Source organism: Papaver somniferum, chromosome 6, assembly GCF_003573695.1.
Source record: "Papaver somniferum cultivar HN1 chromosome 6, ASM357369v1, whole genome shotgun sequence".
Classification (NCBI taxonomy): domain Eukaryota; kingdom Viridiplantae; phylum Streptophyta; class Magnoliopsida; order Ranunculales; family Papaveraceae; genus Papaver; species Papaver somniferum.
The window spans coordinates 120,733,385-120,750,656 of NC_039363.1; the positions used below are offsets into that span (position 1 = coordinate 120,733,385).

The following is a 17,272-nucleotide window of genomic DNA, read 5'->3' on the forward strand; positions in this document are numbered from 1 at the left end:
CGGGTCTAGTGATACCTGGGAGGACCCGAACCCATTGATAGTCTAGAAAAAGGGTCTTGGGGAAAAAAATTGAGAGGACACCGGTCACCGTAGAAGTTCTACACAATATCATTGTGCTTTCCTTTCTTCTGTCTTAAAATAGTGAAACAGATAGATTCTTCCGGATGGTATGAATAGTCGGTTATTTTTTCACATAAATTGCGTGTGTTTGGGCTTGATGGTGACACTTATAATTTGTCAAGTTAGTTCTAATTCCACAAATGAAATTGTGGATAAGGTTATTACTTTAAACGATACAAATCATTTAATCCAATAAGCTGTTTTCCTCACGGTGTCTTTTCATTTATTAAGATCGCGCCATGTGAGTCGCCTCTTCCCAAATTTGAAAAGATAATACAATTTTCTTATGACAGAAACTAAATATACTCGTGAGTGTATTCTACTCGTTACATTGATACATATATAAAGTAAAAATCTAAAGAACCATTTCTTCCAACTCTAAGAAACAGATCTAATAAAAGAATAAATGAATAGTATTGGTGCTACATATTGATTATAGATTTAAGAGCGATTGGCAGTAGCACATTCCGGGGGCATGCCCTGTGAAAAACGTTTTTTGTCGGTACAATAGTTGTAAATCATGTAATTCTTTTGTACCCATCTCATCCTCTTTTGGTTCGTTGAGTCCAATTCCTGTGAAAACCATGCATTATTACCGGAGGCTTTAGATTTTGCGGCACAAGAAGAGGCAGTTGATGGAGTTGCAACACATGCGTTGGCGTTGAAGTTGCGGTAGGATGCGGTGAAGGGAGCATGGGACCAATCAGTTTTTACAAGACCTCCCCTTGTGGCCCAGTCGTCTGCGTTCCATAGACTGGAGTAAATCCTCATGGGTTGGTTCTTTGGGAAGGGAACGCCAATGGATTCTGAGTTCTTGAATTCTCTAATTGGAGTACCATCTACTGAGAAGCTGAGGAAGAGAAGAAACTTTGATCAGTTTCGATACATGAGTTTAACAAAGTGAACTTGCTGATATTGGAGATTTTAACTTACATAATACGTTGGGGATTCCAAAGGATAGAGTAAGTGTGAAAATCGGCAGTTGGGTCGAACCAGAGATGGAACTGTTGCTCTCTGTTCCCCTTTCCTTGGCTGAACACATTGGTGTGTAGAGTGTAAGGGTCTCCGCTAAGATTACCTAAGAACTCAAAGTCGATTTCATCGTGTGTTGGCCCTTGGGAAGACAACTGCATGCAGAAAAATTCATCGTAAGTAAGAAACTGCAAATAGTACTGAATATGGATTACGTTTCATGTATATGGAAATTGAGCTATGGGGAGGAGTGCTTACATAGTAGGCAGTGACAGTACCGGCAGAGTTTCCGGGTACAAGTTTAATTTGCATATCAATCTTGCCAAATAGGTATTCGTTCTTGGATTGAAAACCAGAACCCGAGGGTTTATCAAGTGAGAGAGTAAGAAGTTGTCCGTTATCGAGTATCTTACCACGACCATCACCCCAAGTGATATCCATATCGCGGTAGAAATTACCAGCAGCAGATGCAAGTACGATGGAACACGCCATTAGAGAAACCAACAAGTATAATTTTGAAACTGAACCCATTGTAAAGATTTAGATACAAGTCTAAAATAAATGATGTTTTAGAGATTTTAGAAATTATAGAATACGAAATTTGAATGAGATAATTGGAGCTGTGTGTTGTTGTAAGAGAAGCATCATCCTCCATGGTTTTATAGCAGTGGTAGTGAAGGGTGTATTTCAGTGAGGAAGGTTGCCAGAAAAAACGAGTTATGAGTTGGACACAGTTGGTATACTTGTACTTGCTCCCCATACGCACACGCGGTTTTCAACGTATGGGCAATGGAGTTGATAGTGATAGTAAATCCTGGAGACAGGTTGTTTTCTTGTAGCCTTGTACTTATTTACTTTCGGCTAGTTGACCGTGACCCACCCCATACAAATTCTTTTTCTTTGTTTCAACATAAAAGAAGTTATGACCACTTGGAGAAATCGATTTCAAAGTGACAGGCTGGCAGTAATTCAAAATCACCCGCCACACCGCTGCCAAAGTACCTTTCCTATCATACCACAAGGCTAATTCTCATCATCACTCATCAGACGTGTGGATCTTTACTTCCTTTTCAATTTATTCAGGTGGTCAGTTTAACAATACCACCATGTTTTGTCTTGCGACTAAGTTTCCAAAGGACTAAAACCATGGCCACCTTAAAACGCGTAACATCAAGTTTTTTCTACTCTGTAACACGGGCTCTCGGTGTATCTGGTGGAGTTCGGATGAAATTCTCCGCACTTAAACATGAGACTTTTTACTACTGTATTTTAGTTTTAGCTCAAAACAAGAGACGCTTATCTATAATTAGGCTGTGTTTTTGTTGACTCTTTCTTTTTTCTGTTAGGTGTTACTAAATGTTGATCCTACTAAGAAATTGTACGAGATTTTGTTGGTAGAATTTTAACTCGCGAAATTGGGGTATAAACAGATTAATTGTGGTATACCAAATAAAACAAAATAAAATCATTAGTAAGTGAAGTCGAAAGCTCATTAGCCAAATATTTTTTTAAAGATGGTTAAATTATTCTAGGTGTTTAGCATTAATTCAAATTTATGAATCTTGTTAGAAAAATGTAAATCTGACAAAAGCTAATTGTTTTCGTTAGTTTTAATTTATGAATTTTGTTAGAAAAAGTTTTTTAATTCTTTTGGGTTTTGTAAATTTCGTAACGAAAACGAATTACTCTAATCAAACATTTCTAAGGATGGAATTGGACATGGTTTTGTTGGTTTAATTCGTTAAATGATCACGGAATTCAAATTCTCAAAATTCAGTTTATGAAAAGTCGGTATGCTCGACTGAAAAAAAGCACACCGACTATGCATTTTCAAAATTCAGTCAATGAAAAGTCGGCATGCTCCACTAAAACAAAGCATGCCGACCAAATATAGGTCTTCGCATTTACAGTCGTCATGGTCAAAAATGCATCACATTGACGACTATCTATTAGTCATCATCTTATTTTTCCAAAACCATGACGACCAATAACAAAATTCTTCACAGAAAAAGTTGTTTCATGGGATTTATTAATCGTCAAGGTTTATCTTTTCAAAACCTGACGACTATTCATATTACATCACTGGTCGTTAAGGTTTAGGGATGAAGACCATGATGACCCTGTAAACGTTACTTTCAAAAATAAAAGTCCTTGAAAAGTCGTCACGTTATTCATCCAACAATCTTGACGATTAAAAATAAATATGAAAAGTCGTCATGCTCGACCAATAAATACCATGATGACCGTAACTGCAGTTCAACAATTCCAAATTTTCTGACCTAATATACCGTTCAAACAACAAAACAAAGTATTAGATAGAATTTAAATGAATTAATCAACAATAAAAAAATAATTAATCGACAAACTTTTTTCATTTGAAAACGATGAAATATAGAGGAGAAAGGAATTGGCCACCGAATAGATGATGAAAGAGAAGGAAAAGAATAAGGTTTAGATCTAAAACTAAAAAGAAAGTAGTTTTAGTTATTATTAGGGGAAGAGTAATTGCGTAACTTTACGCACATTAACTGCCCCTTAGTCTACTATTATGGCTAGGAACAAAATTAGTGTATACACAAATCTCGCGAGTGAATTTAACCTGGATAATTTTGGAATATGCCTTTTATTTGGGGCCTATTAAATTTTTCTCACATCCAAAAACTAGGTTTGGGGTGAGTAAACCGAGTAAAAATATCAAACTACTCTCTAATTATCACTAACTCTAATTACTATAAATAAAAAACTCTTTCTATTTTCATCACTTTTCTCTAAACTAAAAAAAATTAAAATCTTAATCAAAAAAAACTTTCCATTTCCATCAAATCTTTCCAAAAAATCCTTTCTAATTTCAAAAACAAACTTCTATTTCCATCTGTCGATTTATTTAAGGTAATTTTTCATCAACCCGACCTATCAATATCATCGATTTTCATTGATTTTCACATCTTAAATTCGATTTTTGCAAATTCAAATTTCTGAAAACTACCCAGAATCGGTGGATGTAGATCCGCCATATCGACGAGTTAATTGTTCTTCGTGTCCGTGAAGATCATGCAGCAGAATCGGTTCATAAGGTACGTCTACAAATATCGATTCTTTTGATGTTCTTCGTATCTAAATAAGATTACCAAAATCGGTTTATCTGTTGCTTTAACATCAACCGATTACATCGTACATTTTCTTTTTGGATTTTGTGCTGAGTTAATCGGTTCTTATACACGTGGCTTATCTACCGATTATGTTTATTAGTCTTTTGAGTTTCCCACATTAGATATAATATTCATGTCTTATCTACCGATTCATAGGGTTTCAGTTTTCTGTAGGTTTTTCTAGGACAGAATAAATTTATATATATGTGTCTTATCTACCAATTCTTTGGATTACATTTTTCAAGAGTTTCATATGTAGTGAATCTGTTGCTTCGCAGAAGTCTAATCTACCGATTGTGTTTTGAATTTACTTTTTTTAGTTACGGATTTCAGTCCATTTGAACTTTTTCTTCTTCTTGAGATATCTAACAAAATTATGTTGAGAGGAAACCAAATATAATATATAGAAGCATGTACAAGTTCTACTTTGGTAGGAAGACCAAATTGGATCAACCATTGGCACTGGCTGGCAAGATTGCATATAAAAAACTCATTTAACTTTTCAGATTTTCCAGAAAAATGAGGAATGAAATTACACGTCGGAGGAGATATGATAAAGAGATGAATGCTCTGTGTTCAGAAACATACATTGTTTTAAAACTTAAATCGATTTATGAACTTGATGCACTTATAGTTTTAAATATGGTATATAATGGGTCTATGTACAAGTACATAATTGGTCCTATGACTATACCTATGAACTGGTCTCTGCATTTCATCCTAGAATCGGTTTTTGTAAATATTCGTATAATCCAATTCTTCAAGCCTTAAAAAATGTCAGTTTTCTGTAGTTTTTTCTAGACAGTCGGATTACATGTGCAGCAATATGAACCAATTCTGGCCGGTGGAAAGTATATATATATATATTTCAAAGATACGTTCGGTAAATATTGACAACTATAAGGATCGATTCTGTTTGGCATCAATACTTCTTCGATCTTTAAGGGCATTCAAGAGAGCCGACTGTGCCCAATGATTTCACAGTTTTCCAAAAACTAGCCACTGAGTTTCCGTCCATATAAAAGGGACCTCTTTCCCATACCCTATTTGGCCCAAACTTGCGCATTCACTCTTACTTCAGCCACAACTCAAACAACAAATAATTACTTTCATATACTCTACGGATACACATTTCAAACCAATATTAACTTATTCAAAAATTCTTAATGAACTATGAAAAAAATCGTCAGAAAAAACCACCAGACACAAAACCAAACCAAAAGTGGGACCCACCAAAAAACTGTGAGATAATTGTGAATTCGGTTTTTGCGTGGTTCATAAGCTCGGTCTGTCCAGAAACACTGTAATTTTTTTTTAGCTTTTCAAAAGTTGAAAAGTATCTCCTGGGCCTACGATATTTTCCTTTTGCCATACCACGTGGACTGGCAAATGTGTTTCCCCAATATTGTAAAGATGACAATTTTTTTATAAAATAGCATTGTATTTAGTTGTGTTAGGTTAGGTGAAATTCTTATTAATAAAAAAAAATCTATTTGCGTGAGTCTGTTGAGAGTCTTAAGAAATTAAATATTAGAATCACATTAGAGTGGTGAGAAAATAGGACATAAATTTTTTTAAAATATAAAATAAATATCCGAAACAAGAGTCTTTGTCCCTGGATACAATGATTTTGTGCTCGATTGACCGTACGGTAAAGACTCCATATCGATGGGATAAGTGACAAATTTACCACTTGGAGCACTATATTTGCCACTTTGCCAGTTTTATAATGGTGCAACACTGGAAAATTACCACACCTATAGGAGCCGGCCTCAGGTGGTTACCAAAGACCCTCATGTGCTTCTAATAAAATAAAAATAAAAAACCTCATGTGGACTGCAAACATCTTCATTCTAGGATCCGCATCATTTTTATCAGCCCCCTCAAATCCCAAAATCCTGCAAAAACATATACTAAATTGTATATTATTCGAGATATTATGTAGCCCGTACAATCTAAGATTGACATATAATTATTTATATCTTTAGTAAAACCCTTAGTAAGAGCAACTCTAATGAGACTGGCATATCAGCTTATTTTCCAGTTTACCACCTACAGTGGGACTAGCAAACAATTATTATAGATGGACAAAACTTCAAATAAAAGGTTTTGTTCATCGCGTCTCAGATTGAGTGGATCGACTCAATCTGAGCCGTTGATTCTATCTGCATCGACCGGCTCACATAGAGACGAGGCTCGATTCTAGCAGAGCCGTTGCTCATCCCAGATTGAGACGATCGGTCTTTACTAAACCGACAACGGATACTTTTATCCAACATCTACTAATTCCCTCCCTATAAATTCAGTTGAATTCAACTCCAAAAATACACCTTCCTCACCTTCTACACTTACAAAATTCTTATAATTCCACTTTAATCACTCCTTCAACACCCATACAGATTTATAATTTCACTTTCCTCACACCTTTTATACCCATATTATAATTTCACTTCATTATTTGTAAAAGAAATTCTTAGAGAAAATGGCAAGCCAAGCAACAAGTCAAGCAGATACACAAAATGCCGCACGACAAAGAGTTCTCGGTTCGAAGTTCAGTTTGGAGGAAGATAAAGCTATCTACAGAGCTTATGTAACATTTACGCTCGATCCAATCAATGGTATTCAACAACCACATCATATGAGTTTGGGAAATATTTTTACACTGTTCTGTCAGGAAACTGAGAATCCAAAAAACTGTGATGCTTCCGGGTTGTCACATCGTTTTAATACAATCAACAAAGACATGAACAGCTAGGCTGCTTTGATGATCCAGATGAAACAAAAAAGAGCAAGTGGTGATACTGATGTCGATGTGGTAAGTTGAACTTACATACTGATTTTTAAATCTATTATCAATTTGTTGCAATAGCTAATTTATATATTGTTTAAACTGCAGCGACGAAAAACAAGAGATGAATGGAAAAAAACCAGAACTTCGAGTTTCAAGCACGAAGCATGCTTCCACATCCTCAGAAATCTCAATCGACGCAATCCTAGTCTGTTGGATGAATATGATGTACTAAAGGAATCCCCTTACAATACCGGTGGATCCCAATATGGTAGTCAATCCCAGCATGATGGATCCCAACATGGTTCTCCAGGTTCTCCTTATTCTTCACCAGAAACAAACTCAAACCCTCAACCCTACACTGGTGCATCAGTACATCATAATTCTAATCTGAATGTTAATGGAAATGCTAATGTATGGGATGGAGTGGCTGTGAAAAAAGTAAAAAGCTCATAAAGGCAGTTCAAGATACTGCACAATCCTCAGCTTCTGCTCATTTCAACCTTTAAGATTATTTTGAAAAATAAGAAAAATATGATATGGTTAAGTTAGTTGAACGTTAGAAAATGGCTTCAGAAATGAAGAAAGGTAATAAGGCAGTTGAAAAGAATATTTCAATGCACACACCGCGAGGAATATTAGGAATGGATACTTCCAAGATGAATCAGGCACAATTACGGTGCTGGCAAGATGAATTTGATGCAGTTCAGCACAGAAGTCCCAACAACGGCTACTAGTTGATGGTGATTCTTTTGGGGGAAAAGACTTATTATAAGAGGATATCAATAATGACATTACACTGTCTTAGTTTCAATTATCAACTTAGTTGTCAGTTTAAATTATCGATGTAATCCTTTGTCTTATCAATGTAATTCTTTTGGTTTTAAATTAAATCTAATCCTTAATTGCATCTTCAAATCAAAGTACACGAATCAAATTACAGAAATCAAAGTACACGAATTAAATTACTGAAAACAAAGTACACAAATAAAATTGCAATCAAACAGGCATTTGAAGGCTGGTTTTGTGTAGTGGACCTTATACTGACCTTTCCAAGCATACAGACATCCATGCCACACCCAATGCATGCAATCAAAGATACCTGAATTTCGGGAAAGCCTCTCTCCCTATTCTCAGCTAGTAATCGATTGACATCATCTTGAGTGGGTTTCCGAAAAAAACGTGGACCATAATGGTTGACTACAGCTTGGAAAAACATTTTCATATTATCGTATGCTATTGCTTTGTCCATACGAATGTACTCATCACAGGCATCCAAAGGAAAATCATAACCTAGAATCCTAAGGGTTGCAGTTATCTTTTGTTCAGGACTATGCCTTGTATGTTTCGTGCATCAAATTGATAGTTGAATTTAGGGTTTACCCGATAAAGCTCTCCTATAATCCGCACGACTAAGTGTTGCGGCATTGAAAATATTTAACAGAGTAGACACTTCCATTAAGAAAATAATCATGTATCATTCGTTCGTTACATTCCTCTTGAAATATCCACATATATCGTTTGCACAATACATCTCTTGGTTATGGATGTCGAGGAACTTGCCCACTGTATATTGGTAGCGTGGCGTTAGTTCAAGATCCCTCATCGTCTGAATCAACATCCATTTGATCCAGCTGCTATATAAACGCTTCTTGTTGTTGGTAAAATGTTTCCGCTAACAATTGTGTTTCTTTATTTTCCATATCAGGATCCATAGTGAATGAAACAAATGAAAAAATAGAGAGATTCTTTTGTAAAGAGAATGAAATATAGTTGAATATGTTTAAAGTCAGTGGATTGAGTGTTTATATAGGTGTCAGAGCACTGCTCGGTCGAACTCGTAAGCGTTGCTATCTCAAGCTTGTTTGTCAAGTTTAGTTGACAAAACTATATACTTGATTTCTAGTCTACTTGTAGCTATGTCTCGGATTAGGATAGAACGTGTAGTTAAGATTTAGACTTCACGACATTCACCAATTGAAGAAGAAGATCTACTGAGGAGCTTGGAGTAACTTCATCAACAAAAGGTATGTGGAGACTAAAACTTATCTATCACTCAGAAATCTATTCTATTCTATCTTCTAATGAGACTAAGTCGTATAGCTATATAGACTCTTACATTATACACATTTGATATTTCGAGCCGAGTTTATCTCGCTTATCTATTTCTCGAAATATGTGTTGGAAGATTTTTGCTTTAGCTATATTCATCATATTCTTGACGAGTTTAGTTGGAAACAATCTATTTGTTGGAAACTAAATATTAAATCAAAAGATGATCATGTGAAAATTACCTTGAACATCTTATATGATTTGTGTGAGATAGTCATTTGATGTTACCTCGGGAAGTTTCGTATTGATCATTTGATCACTTGAAAATTACTTGAAGCTAATGGTATGTGTGAGATTACCATTGTCGTCTTCCAATGATATTTGAATGATTGAAATGAGAGTTTAGAATAATTACCCATGTCTGGATACAACACGGTATGCATACCTAGTACGAGAACTGTTTTGTGATGATTCAGGGCCGGAACTCTTGTTTGCGTACCTAGTATGCGAACGGATTTACCTGAGAAGGTACGAAACTCTTGTTTGCGTACCTAGTATGCGAACAGGTTTACCTGATTTAGGTGCATAATGGTTGTTCGCGAACCGGGCTTGCGAACGGATTGACTAGGCCAAGGTCCGGAGCTGCTGTTCGCGTACCTAGTTTGCGAACACAGTGGTCAAGTTCTAAAATCGGTAATGTATGATTCTCATACTCATGAACTAAAACATTTGTGATTTAAGGAATGCAAATTAACTTTGCAATCTGTGGCTTAATGTTCATGAATTTATTCTTGTATAAGTACTTTGTATGGTTACGAATCAAAATGATTTCATTTAATTTGTTCATATATATTTCTATGAGATAATGAACAATTGAACAACTCTATTAGAAACACAATTGCTTTCTTTTGATTATCTATCATGATTGATTTATCTTCATTTTAGATCTAGAAGTGTTAGATGAATACGGCTAAAACAAAAGTGTTCATATGGCTAACTTCAATTAACTGTTATTGAGCCAATTCTCAATATACACGTTTAGGTAAGGTAACCCATATCTAAATATAAGTATATTTCATTTGTGTGTAACAATCTAAGACCATCTAACGATGGATAATAATTGCTTAGTTTCTAACCATACTTAGCTTGAATCTTAAATCAGGAGTTCATCTAACGGTGAATATTGAATTCTTTGTTACTAAGCTGTCTTAGCTTTGATTATAAGTTACCCTAATTTGAAATACTATATAAGTGAGAACTCTAGCAACTGGAAAATTTAATCATCGCACTTTCTTGTGTCCTAGTAGCAAACTAGAGTCGATTTTCCTTTAACCTATAGGTTTTCCAAAACCATTATTAGGTTAACGACTTGAAGACTTCATTTTGGATTCGTGAAGCCAGATCCAACTATTTTCTCTGTAGTTGTGTATTCTGAACTTACCTGTTCTATCATATTGATTTTTTCTTCTCTAAGATTTACTCGAGATTTATCTCCGATAGGTAAGATATAAATAGTAATCATAACAGTTCTTCATCTCAGACTCTTGTGATTCCGCAATAACTTATTCTGTTAATCAATTAGGTTATTGTGAGGTGACTAATATTTCTAGGATGCTCTTCGGGAGTATAAGACCAGATTATTAGTTGGTTCCTGTTCATCTTGATTTTTATATCAATAGACGAAACAAAAACAGAATAAAGAATAGACATATCTGTGGGTGAAAAAGCCGGGGTCTAACAACCATACCCAATATTTCGTTAGGCAATCTGTATGGACTAACTCCAATATATTTCCAAGAGAATCAACTAGACAATCAGACTCAATCAATTTAATCATCAAATCAAACAGATAGAATCCGTGAGCCTGATTATTATGAAAAACAACTTGAATGGTACCAAAGACTGATGTTCAAGTGTCAATCCGCAATCAACAACTAGAAATCTGCGAGCCCGATTGAATAAGAGGAGTAACTTGAACGGTACCAAAGACCAATGTTCAAGTGTCAATCAATGTAAATCAACAACCCAAGGTTGGATATTCTAATTGATTGATCTTAACGCACAACCTGTGATATTTCAATTATATAAACAAATATAATGCGGAAAAAAAATAACACAGACGCCAGAAGTTTTGTTAACCGGGAAACTGCAAATGCAGAAAACACCGTGACCTAGTCCAGTTTTGAACACCACACTGTATTAAGCCTATACAAACTCTATCCTACTACAAGTTAACTTCAGACCAGAATGTAGTTGAGCCCTAACCAATGTCACACTGATTAAGGTACAGTCGAGTTCCTTACGCCTCTGAATCTCAGCAGTACTCTACGCACTTGATTCCCTTAGCTGATCTCACCCACAACTAAGAGTTTCTATGACCCAAAGTCGAAGACTTGATAAACAAATCTATCTCCCACAGAAAAGTCTCATTCTGATAGATAAATATGTCTCCCACAGAAATACCTACGAAGTTTTTGTTCTGTCTTTTGATAAATCAAGGTGAACAGGAACCAACTGATAATCCAGTCTTATATTCTCGAAGAACAGCCTAGAAATATCAATCACCTCACAATAACTTAACTATATGGTAGTAGAACAAGTTATTATGGAATCATAAAGAATGAGACGAGAAGCTTTGTGATTACTTTTTTATCTTACCTATCGGAGATAAATCTCGAGCAAATCTTAGAGAAGATAGTACTCAATACGATAGAATAAGTAAGATCAAAACACGCAAGTACAGAGAAAATAGTTGGTCCTGGCTTCAGAATCTCAATGAAGTCTTCAAGTCGTTAACCTATAATGGTTTTAGGAAAAACCTAGGTTAAAGGAGAATTGACTTTATTTGCAACTAGTATCACACATGAGGTATGGGGGTTAGGTTTCCCAGTTGCTAGAGTTCTCCCTTATATAGTCTTCAAATCAGGGTTTGATAACTTGGAACAAAATAATCAATATTCACCATTAGATGAAAACCTGATTTAAGATTCAAGATAATATCTCTCCACCGTTAGATGGTCTTAGCTTGTTACACACAAATTAAATATACCTTCATTTAGATATGGGTAACTACACCTAAATGTGCATATTGAGTTGGCTCAATAAAAGTTAACCGAAGTTAGCCATATGATTTTTTTTCTTAACCATATTCATCTTAACACTTCTAGATCAAATGATAATCAAATGAGTCTCATTGTGTTACTCATAGAGTTTTCTAATTGTTTATATTCTCATAGAAGTATACAAGACACAATTGAAGCAAATTCAGATTGATTCAAAATAATCAGATCATGAACATTTTAGCCACGATTTGCAAAGATTGCATTCCTTGATATATAAATGTTTTTGTTCATGAGTATGAAATCATACTTAATCGATTTTAAAACTTAACCACATAAGTTTGCAAACGGGTAAACAAACTTAAGTTCCTCACTTGATCTTTTCCGACAGTTCGCAAACAGGTACCCATACTACCGTTCCAGACTGAATTTAGGTGAAACAGTTTGCAAACGGGTACCAAACTTAGTTCCCGAACTTTAACAGTTAAAACCGTTCGCATACGGGTATGCTTACTTGGTTTCCAGACCTGAATTATTCTTACAACAGTTTTCATATAGTTATGCATACTACACTATATCCAGACAATGATTAATTGTTCTAAACTCCTATTTCAATCATTGAAACATTCTTAGAAGACGACAATATCTATCTCACACAAACTAGTAGATTATAAGCAATTTTCAAGTGATCGAATGATCAATACAAAACATTCCGAGTCTACATCAAATGACTTTCTCACACAAATCATGTAAGATGTTACAAGGCGATTTTCACATAATCGTCTTTTGACTTTCGTCATAAATAATGATGAACGTAGTTAAAGAAAAATGCTTTCCAACACATATTTAGAGAAAGATATAAGCAAGTTAAACTCAACTCGAAATATAAAATGTGTATAATGTAAAGTTTAAGTTTGTACAGCTATACGACTTAGTCTTAATAGGAGATAGAATACAATAGACTTCTAAGTAATAGATGAGTTCAAGTCTCCATATACCTTTTGTTGATGAAGTTCCTCCAAACTCCCCTTAGCAGATCTTCGTCTTCAATCGATGAACGCCATGAAGTCTAAATCCCAACCACACATTCTATCCTAATCCGAGACATAACTATAAGTAGATTAGAAATCAAGACTTATTGTGTTGACAACTAAACTTGACAAACAAGCTTGAGATACCAACGCTTGCAAGTTCAACCGACCAGTGCTCTAACAGTGGGAGACAAATTTTTTTATAAGTCTCCGACTTTGGGTTGTAGAAACTCTTAGTTGTGGGTGACATCAGCTAAGGGAATCAAATGCGCATAATCCGGCGTGGTTCTAGAGGCGTAAGGAACGCGACTGTACCTTAATCGGTATGAGATTTGGTTAGGGATCAACTACATTCCAGTCCAAAGTTAACTTGTAGTGGGATAGAGTCTGTATCGGCTTAATATAGTGTGGTGTTCAAATCTGGACTAGGTCCCGCGGTTTTCTGCATTTATGGTTTCCTCGTTAACAAAAATTCTGGTGTCTGTGTTATTTCTTTTCTATATTATATAATTGAAATTTCACAGGTTGTGCGTAGTTCAATCAGTTGATAAATCCGACCTTGTTTGTTGTATAGAACTTGATTGACGCTTGGGCATTGGTCTTTGGTACTGTCCAAGTTATTTCTCATATCAATCAGGCTCGCGGATTTCTATATGTTTGATTTGCTGATTATATTGATAAAGAGATAAAAACTCTTTGATATAATTCTTGATTGAGTCTCGCTTTTAAGTTGGTGCTATCAGAATTAAATTGGAGTTTAGTCCATACAGATTGCCGAAAGAATTATTAGGTGTGGTTGTTATACCCCTGCTTTTTCAATAGGTTCATGAACAAAATATAACCATTGGTGGTTGGTAAAATAGTAGCCATTGGTGCTGGAACGGCCGGACCTGTATGGTATTCTAGGCTTAACATGCATCGATAAACCTTCCTCCCACTGCACGAAACTCAGTTTGGTCATCCACCTGGCACCACAAATAACTTTATTTGTAAAGTCCCACTGGAGTTACTCTAATTGTCTAAGCACATAAGGTTAACAGGGTCACAAGAGTAACCCGCGGGCTGGTCTGTGCTTGACTATTTTTTTTTATAGGCGGACCAGATTGGATATTACCAGCTCTATAATTTTATCGTCTTACTAAAGAAACATGTGCTGCTGCAGTTTGCTTGTCGTAAATAAATGGAAAAGTAAGGGAAAAATTTATGTGATAACATACTAGATTTTCCTTCCTGCTCTATATGGAACACCAATATGTTCAGATTGATAGGAAGTTTTTTCGATTCTCTTATAGTAAAACCATCCCCTCTTCACCCATCACTCTTACATAATTTTATTCTCATGGATATATGAAAGCCACGTTCACCATCTCTCTCGCTTCAGATCTACAACTTATGATGTTTGAAGCTGCAAAATGGTGACAGTAGTAAAAGAGTATGGAAGTTTGTAAATAATAATAACTGCTTCTGTGCCATGAAGCAAACTAATGAAAAAGGATTCCATATTCATATTCGTCTATCTAGATCAAACCCAAGAGCAGATCCACTATCTGTTTACATTCCTTCAGACCCTACTTTTGAAGGCTTGTTTGTTGTTGTTGCTGCTCTGGAATCTATCATTACCTTCTCTACTTCCCAAAATAAACCCACTCCATCTACTCACAAATCGTCCTCAATTCCAAATAAAATTTCCTTTTCCAAACCTTCATCATCTCCAAAATCATATGCCCGATGTGTTACCTAAAACATACATTTGACCAAGCCTTTGCCAAGCATCACATCCTTTTCTTCACCTCCAAAGAAATAACCATTTCTCAGTGACAGTTTTGCTGATCTTATTTCTTTCACGTCTAAATCGTCCTAATTTGGTGCTTTCATAAATATCAGTGATGAAAAACAACACCTTGGTGCTTGGAAGGATGCATTTATTATCTCAACACCTGATGTAGTAAATTCTTGGCAGAATATTGGATTTGTGTAATGTATTGCAAATTGTGTCATCATCTCAGTCTTCATATGGAATAGTATATGGTGTTCCATTCCAATATTGGTCCAGTGAGATCATACATGCTCTAGGTAATCTCTACAGAAAATTTTTACTTGTAAATCCAACAATATTAAAATTACAAGATCTTAGGGAAATACGTATGAAAATCAAAAAAATCAATTGTTAGAGCACTGCTCGGTCGAACTCTCATGCGTTTCTATCTCAAGCATGTTTGTTAATGTTAGTGATCAAAACTATAAGCCTTGATTTCTAGCCTTTTTATAGATGTCTCGGACTAGGACATAGATAGTGTAGTTGAGCTTAGATTTCACAGAGTTCATCATTTGAAGACGAAGAACTACTAAGAGGAGCTTGTGGAACTTATTCGACAAAAGGTATGTGGAGACTTGAACTCATCTATCACTTGGAAAGTCTATTTCTACTATCTCCTATATTGAGACATAAGTCGTGTTAAGATATAGTTTTCTCTATACACATTTGGGATTTCGAGCTGAGTATATATCGCTTACATATTTCTCTAAATATGTGTTGGTAAGATTTCGCTTCGACCAAGTTCATCTTATATCATGAGAAAATTGCCGAGTAACATGTTACATGGTTTCTGTGATACAATCATTTGATGTAGGCTTGGAATGTTTCGATAATGATTATTTCAATATCTTGAAAATTGCTTTGATGCTGATAGTGTGTGAAAAATGGCTATTGTTATTATAGAAGAATGTTTCAATGATTGAAATAAAGAGTTGAGAACATAACCATGTTAGGATATAAGCATATACAGTGTGTTCGTACATTAGTGTATAAATCCACAAACCGAGAACCAAGTGTATGCATATGTGTGTATACCAATTGGTGAAGGAGACAAGATAAGTATGCGTACCCGTACGCATACTGGCGGAAGTTTTCGAACCGAAAATATCTGCTGAGTTTGGTAATTACAAACTCCTAAACTAGTCACCTTAAGTATGCATACCCGTACGCATACTGGCGGGAGTTTTCGAACCGAAAATTTATGCTGAGTTTGGAAACTTTACAAACTCAAATCCGGTTTCTTAAGTACGCATACCCGTACGCATACTTAAACTGGTTACTTTGTCAAATCGGTCAGTTCGTGAACTTAAATATTTAAATCATAAGGAACGCAATCTTTGCAAACCATGGATATAATGTTCATGATTGATTCAAGTGAATCAAACCGATTTGGTTTCAATTGTGTTTTCTATAACAATTGAACAACTCTTTAACTAGTTTCATTTGAGTCATTTGAACTAGTTATGGTTGAGATGAATAAGGTTGATATGAGATTAATCATATGGATAACCTCGGTTAACTATTCGTGAACCAACATGGTGTACACGTTTAGGTACGGTTACATAAACCTAAATGAGGGTACATTTTATTTGTGTGTAACAAGCTAAGTTCGATCTAACGGTTAAAAGATATTAGCTTGGTTGAATCAGGTTTTCATCTAACAGTGATTATTGAATGCTTTGTTACCAAGGTAACTTGGATTGCAAACCCTGATTTGAAAACTATATAAAGGAGAACTCTAGCAACTGGGAAACCTAATCCCCACATCTCCTGTGTGTTACTAGTTGCATAACTAGAGTCGATTCTCCTTTAACCTTAGGTTTCTTCTCGAGACCTTGTAGGTTAACGACTTGAAGACTTCATCGGGATTGTGAAACCAAACCCAACTATTATCTTTGTAGTTGTGTGATTTGATCTTGTTGTTTCTATCGTGTTGAGTACAATTGAAATAATTGGCTCGAGATTGTATATCTCCGATAGGAAAGATACAAAAGTAATCACAAACAACTTCATCTCATCGTTTGTGATTCCACAATAACTTGTTTTGCTGGTCGATTAAGTTTATTGTGAGGTGATTGATCATTCTAGGTTGTTCTTCGGGAATATAAGTCCGGGTTATCAATTGGTTCATGTTCACCTTGATTTATCAAAAGACGAAACAAAAACTCTTGGGTATTTCAGTGGGAGACAGATTTATTCAATTCTATAGACTTTCCCGTGTGAGACAGATTTGTCTATCAAGTCTTCGACTTTGGGTCGTAGCAACTCTTGGTTGTGAGTGAGAT

General features: G+C 35.4%; 1 protein-coding gene across 1 annotated transcript; it reads right to left on the minus strand.

The window, feature by feature from the left end:
- Positions 1 to 303: 303 nt before the first annotated feature.
- LOC113289075 (probable xyloglucan endotransglucosylase/hydrolase protein 23) lies at positions 304 to 1,742 on the minus strand. The gene is made up of 3 exons (XM_026538245.1): positions 1,351 to 1,742; positions 1,054 to 1,247; positions 304 to 970 (listed from the first exon to the last, which is right to left on the minus strand). The coding sequence occupies exons 1-3, from the start codon at positions 1,621 to 1,623 to the stop codon at positions 562 to 564; spliced, it is 876 nt and encodes a 291-aa protein (XP_026394030.1). The 5' UTR covers positions 1,624 to 1,742; the 3' UTR covers positions 304 to 561.
- Positions 1,743 to 17,272: the final 15,530 nt, after the last annotated feature.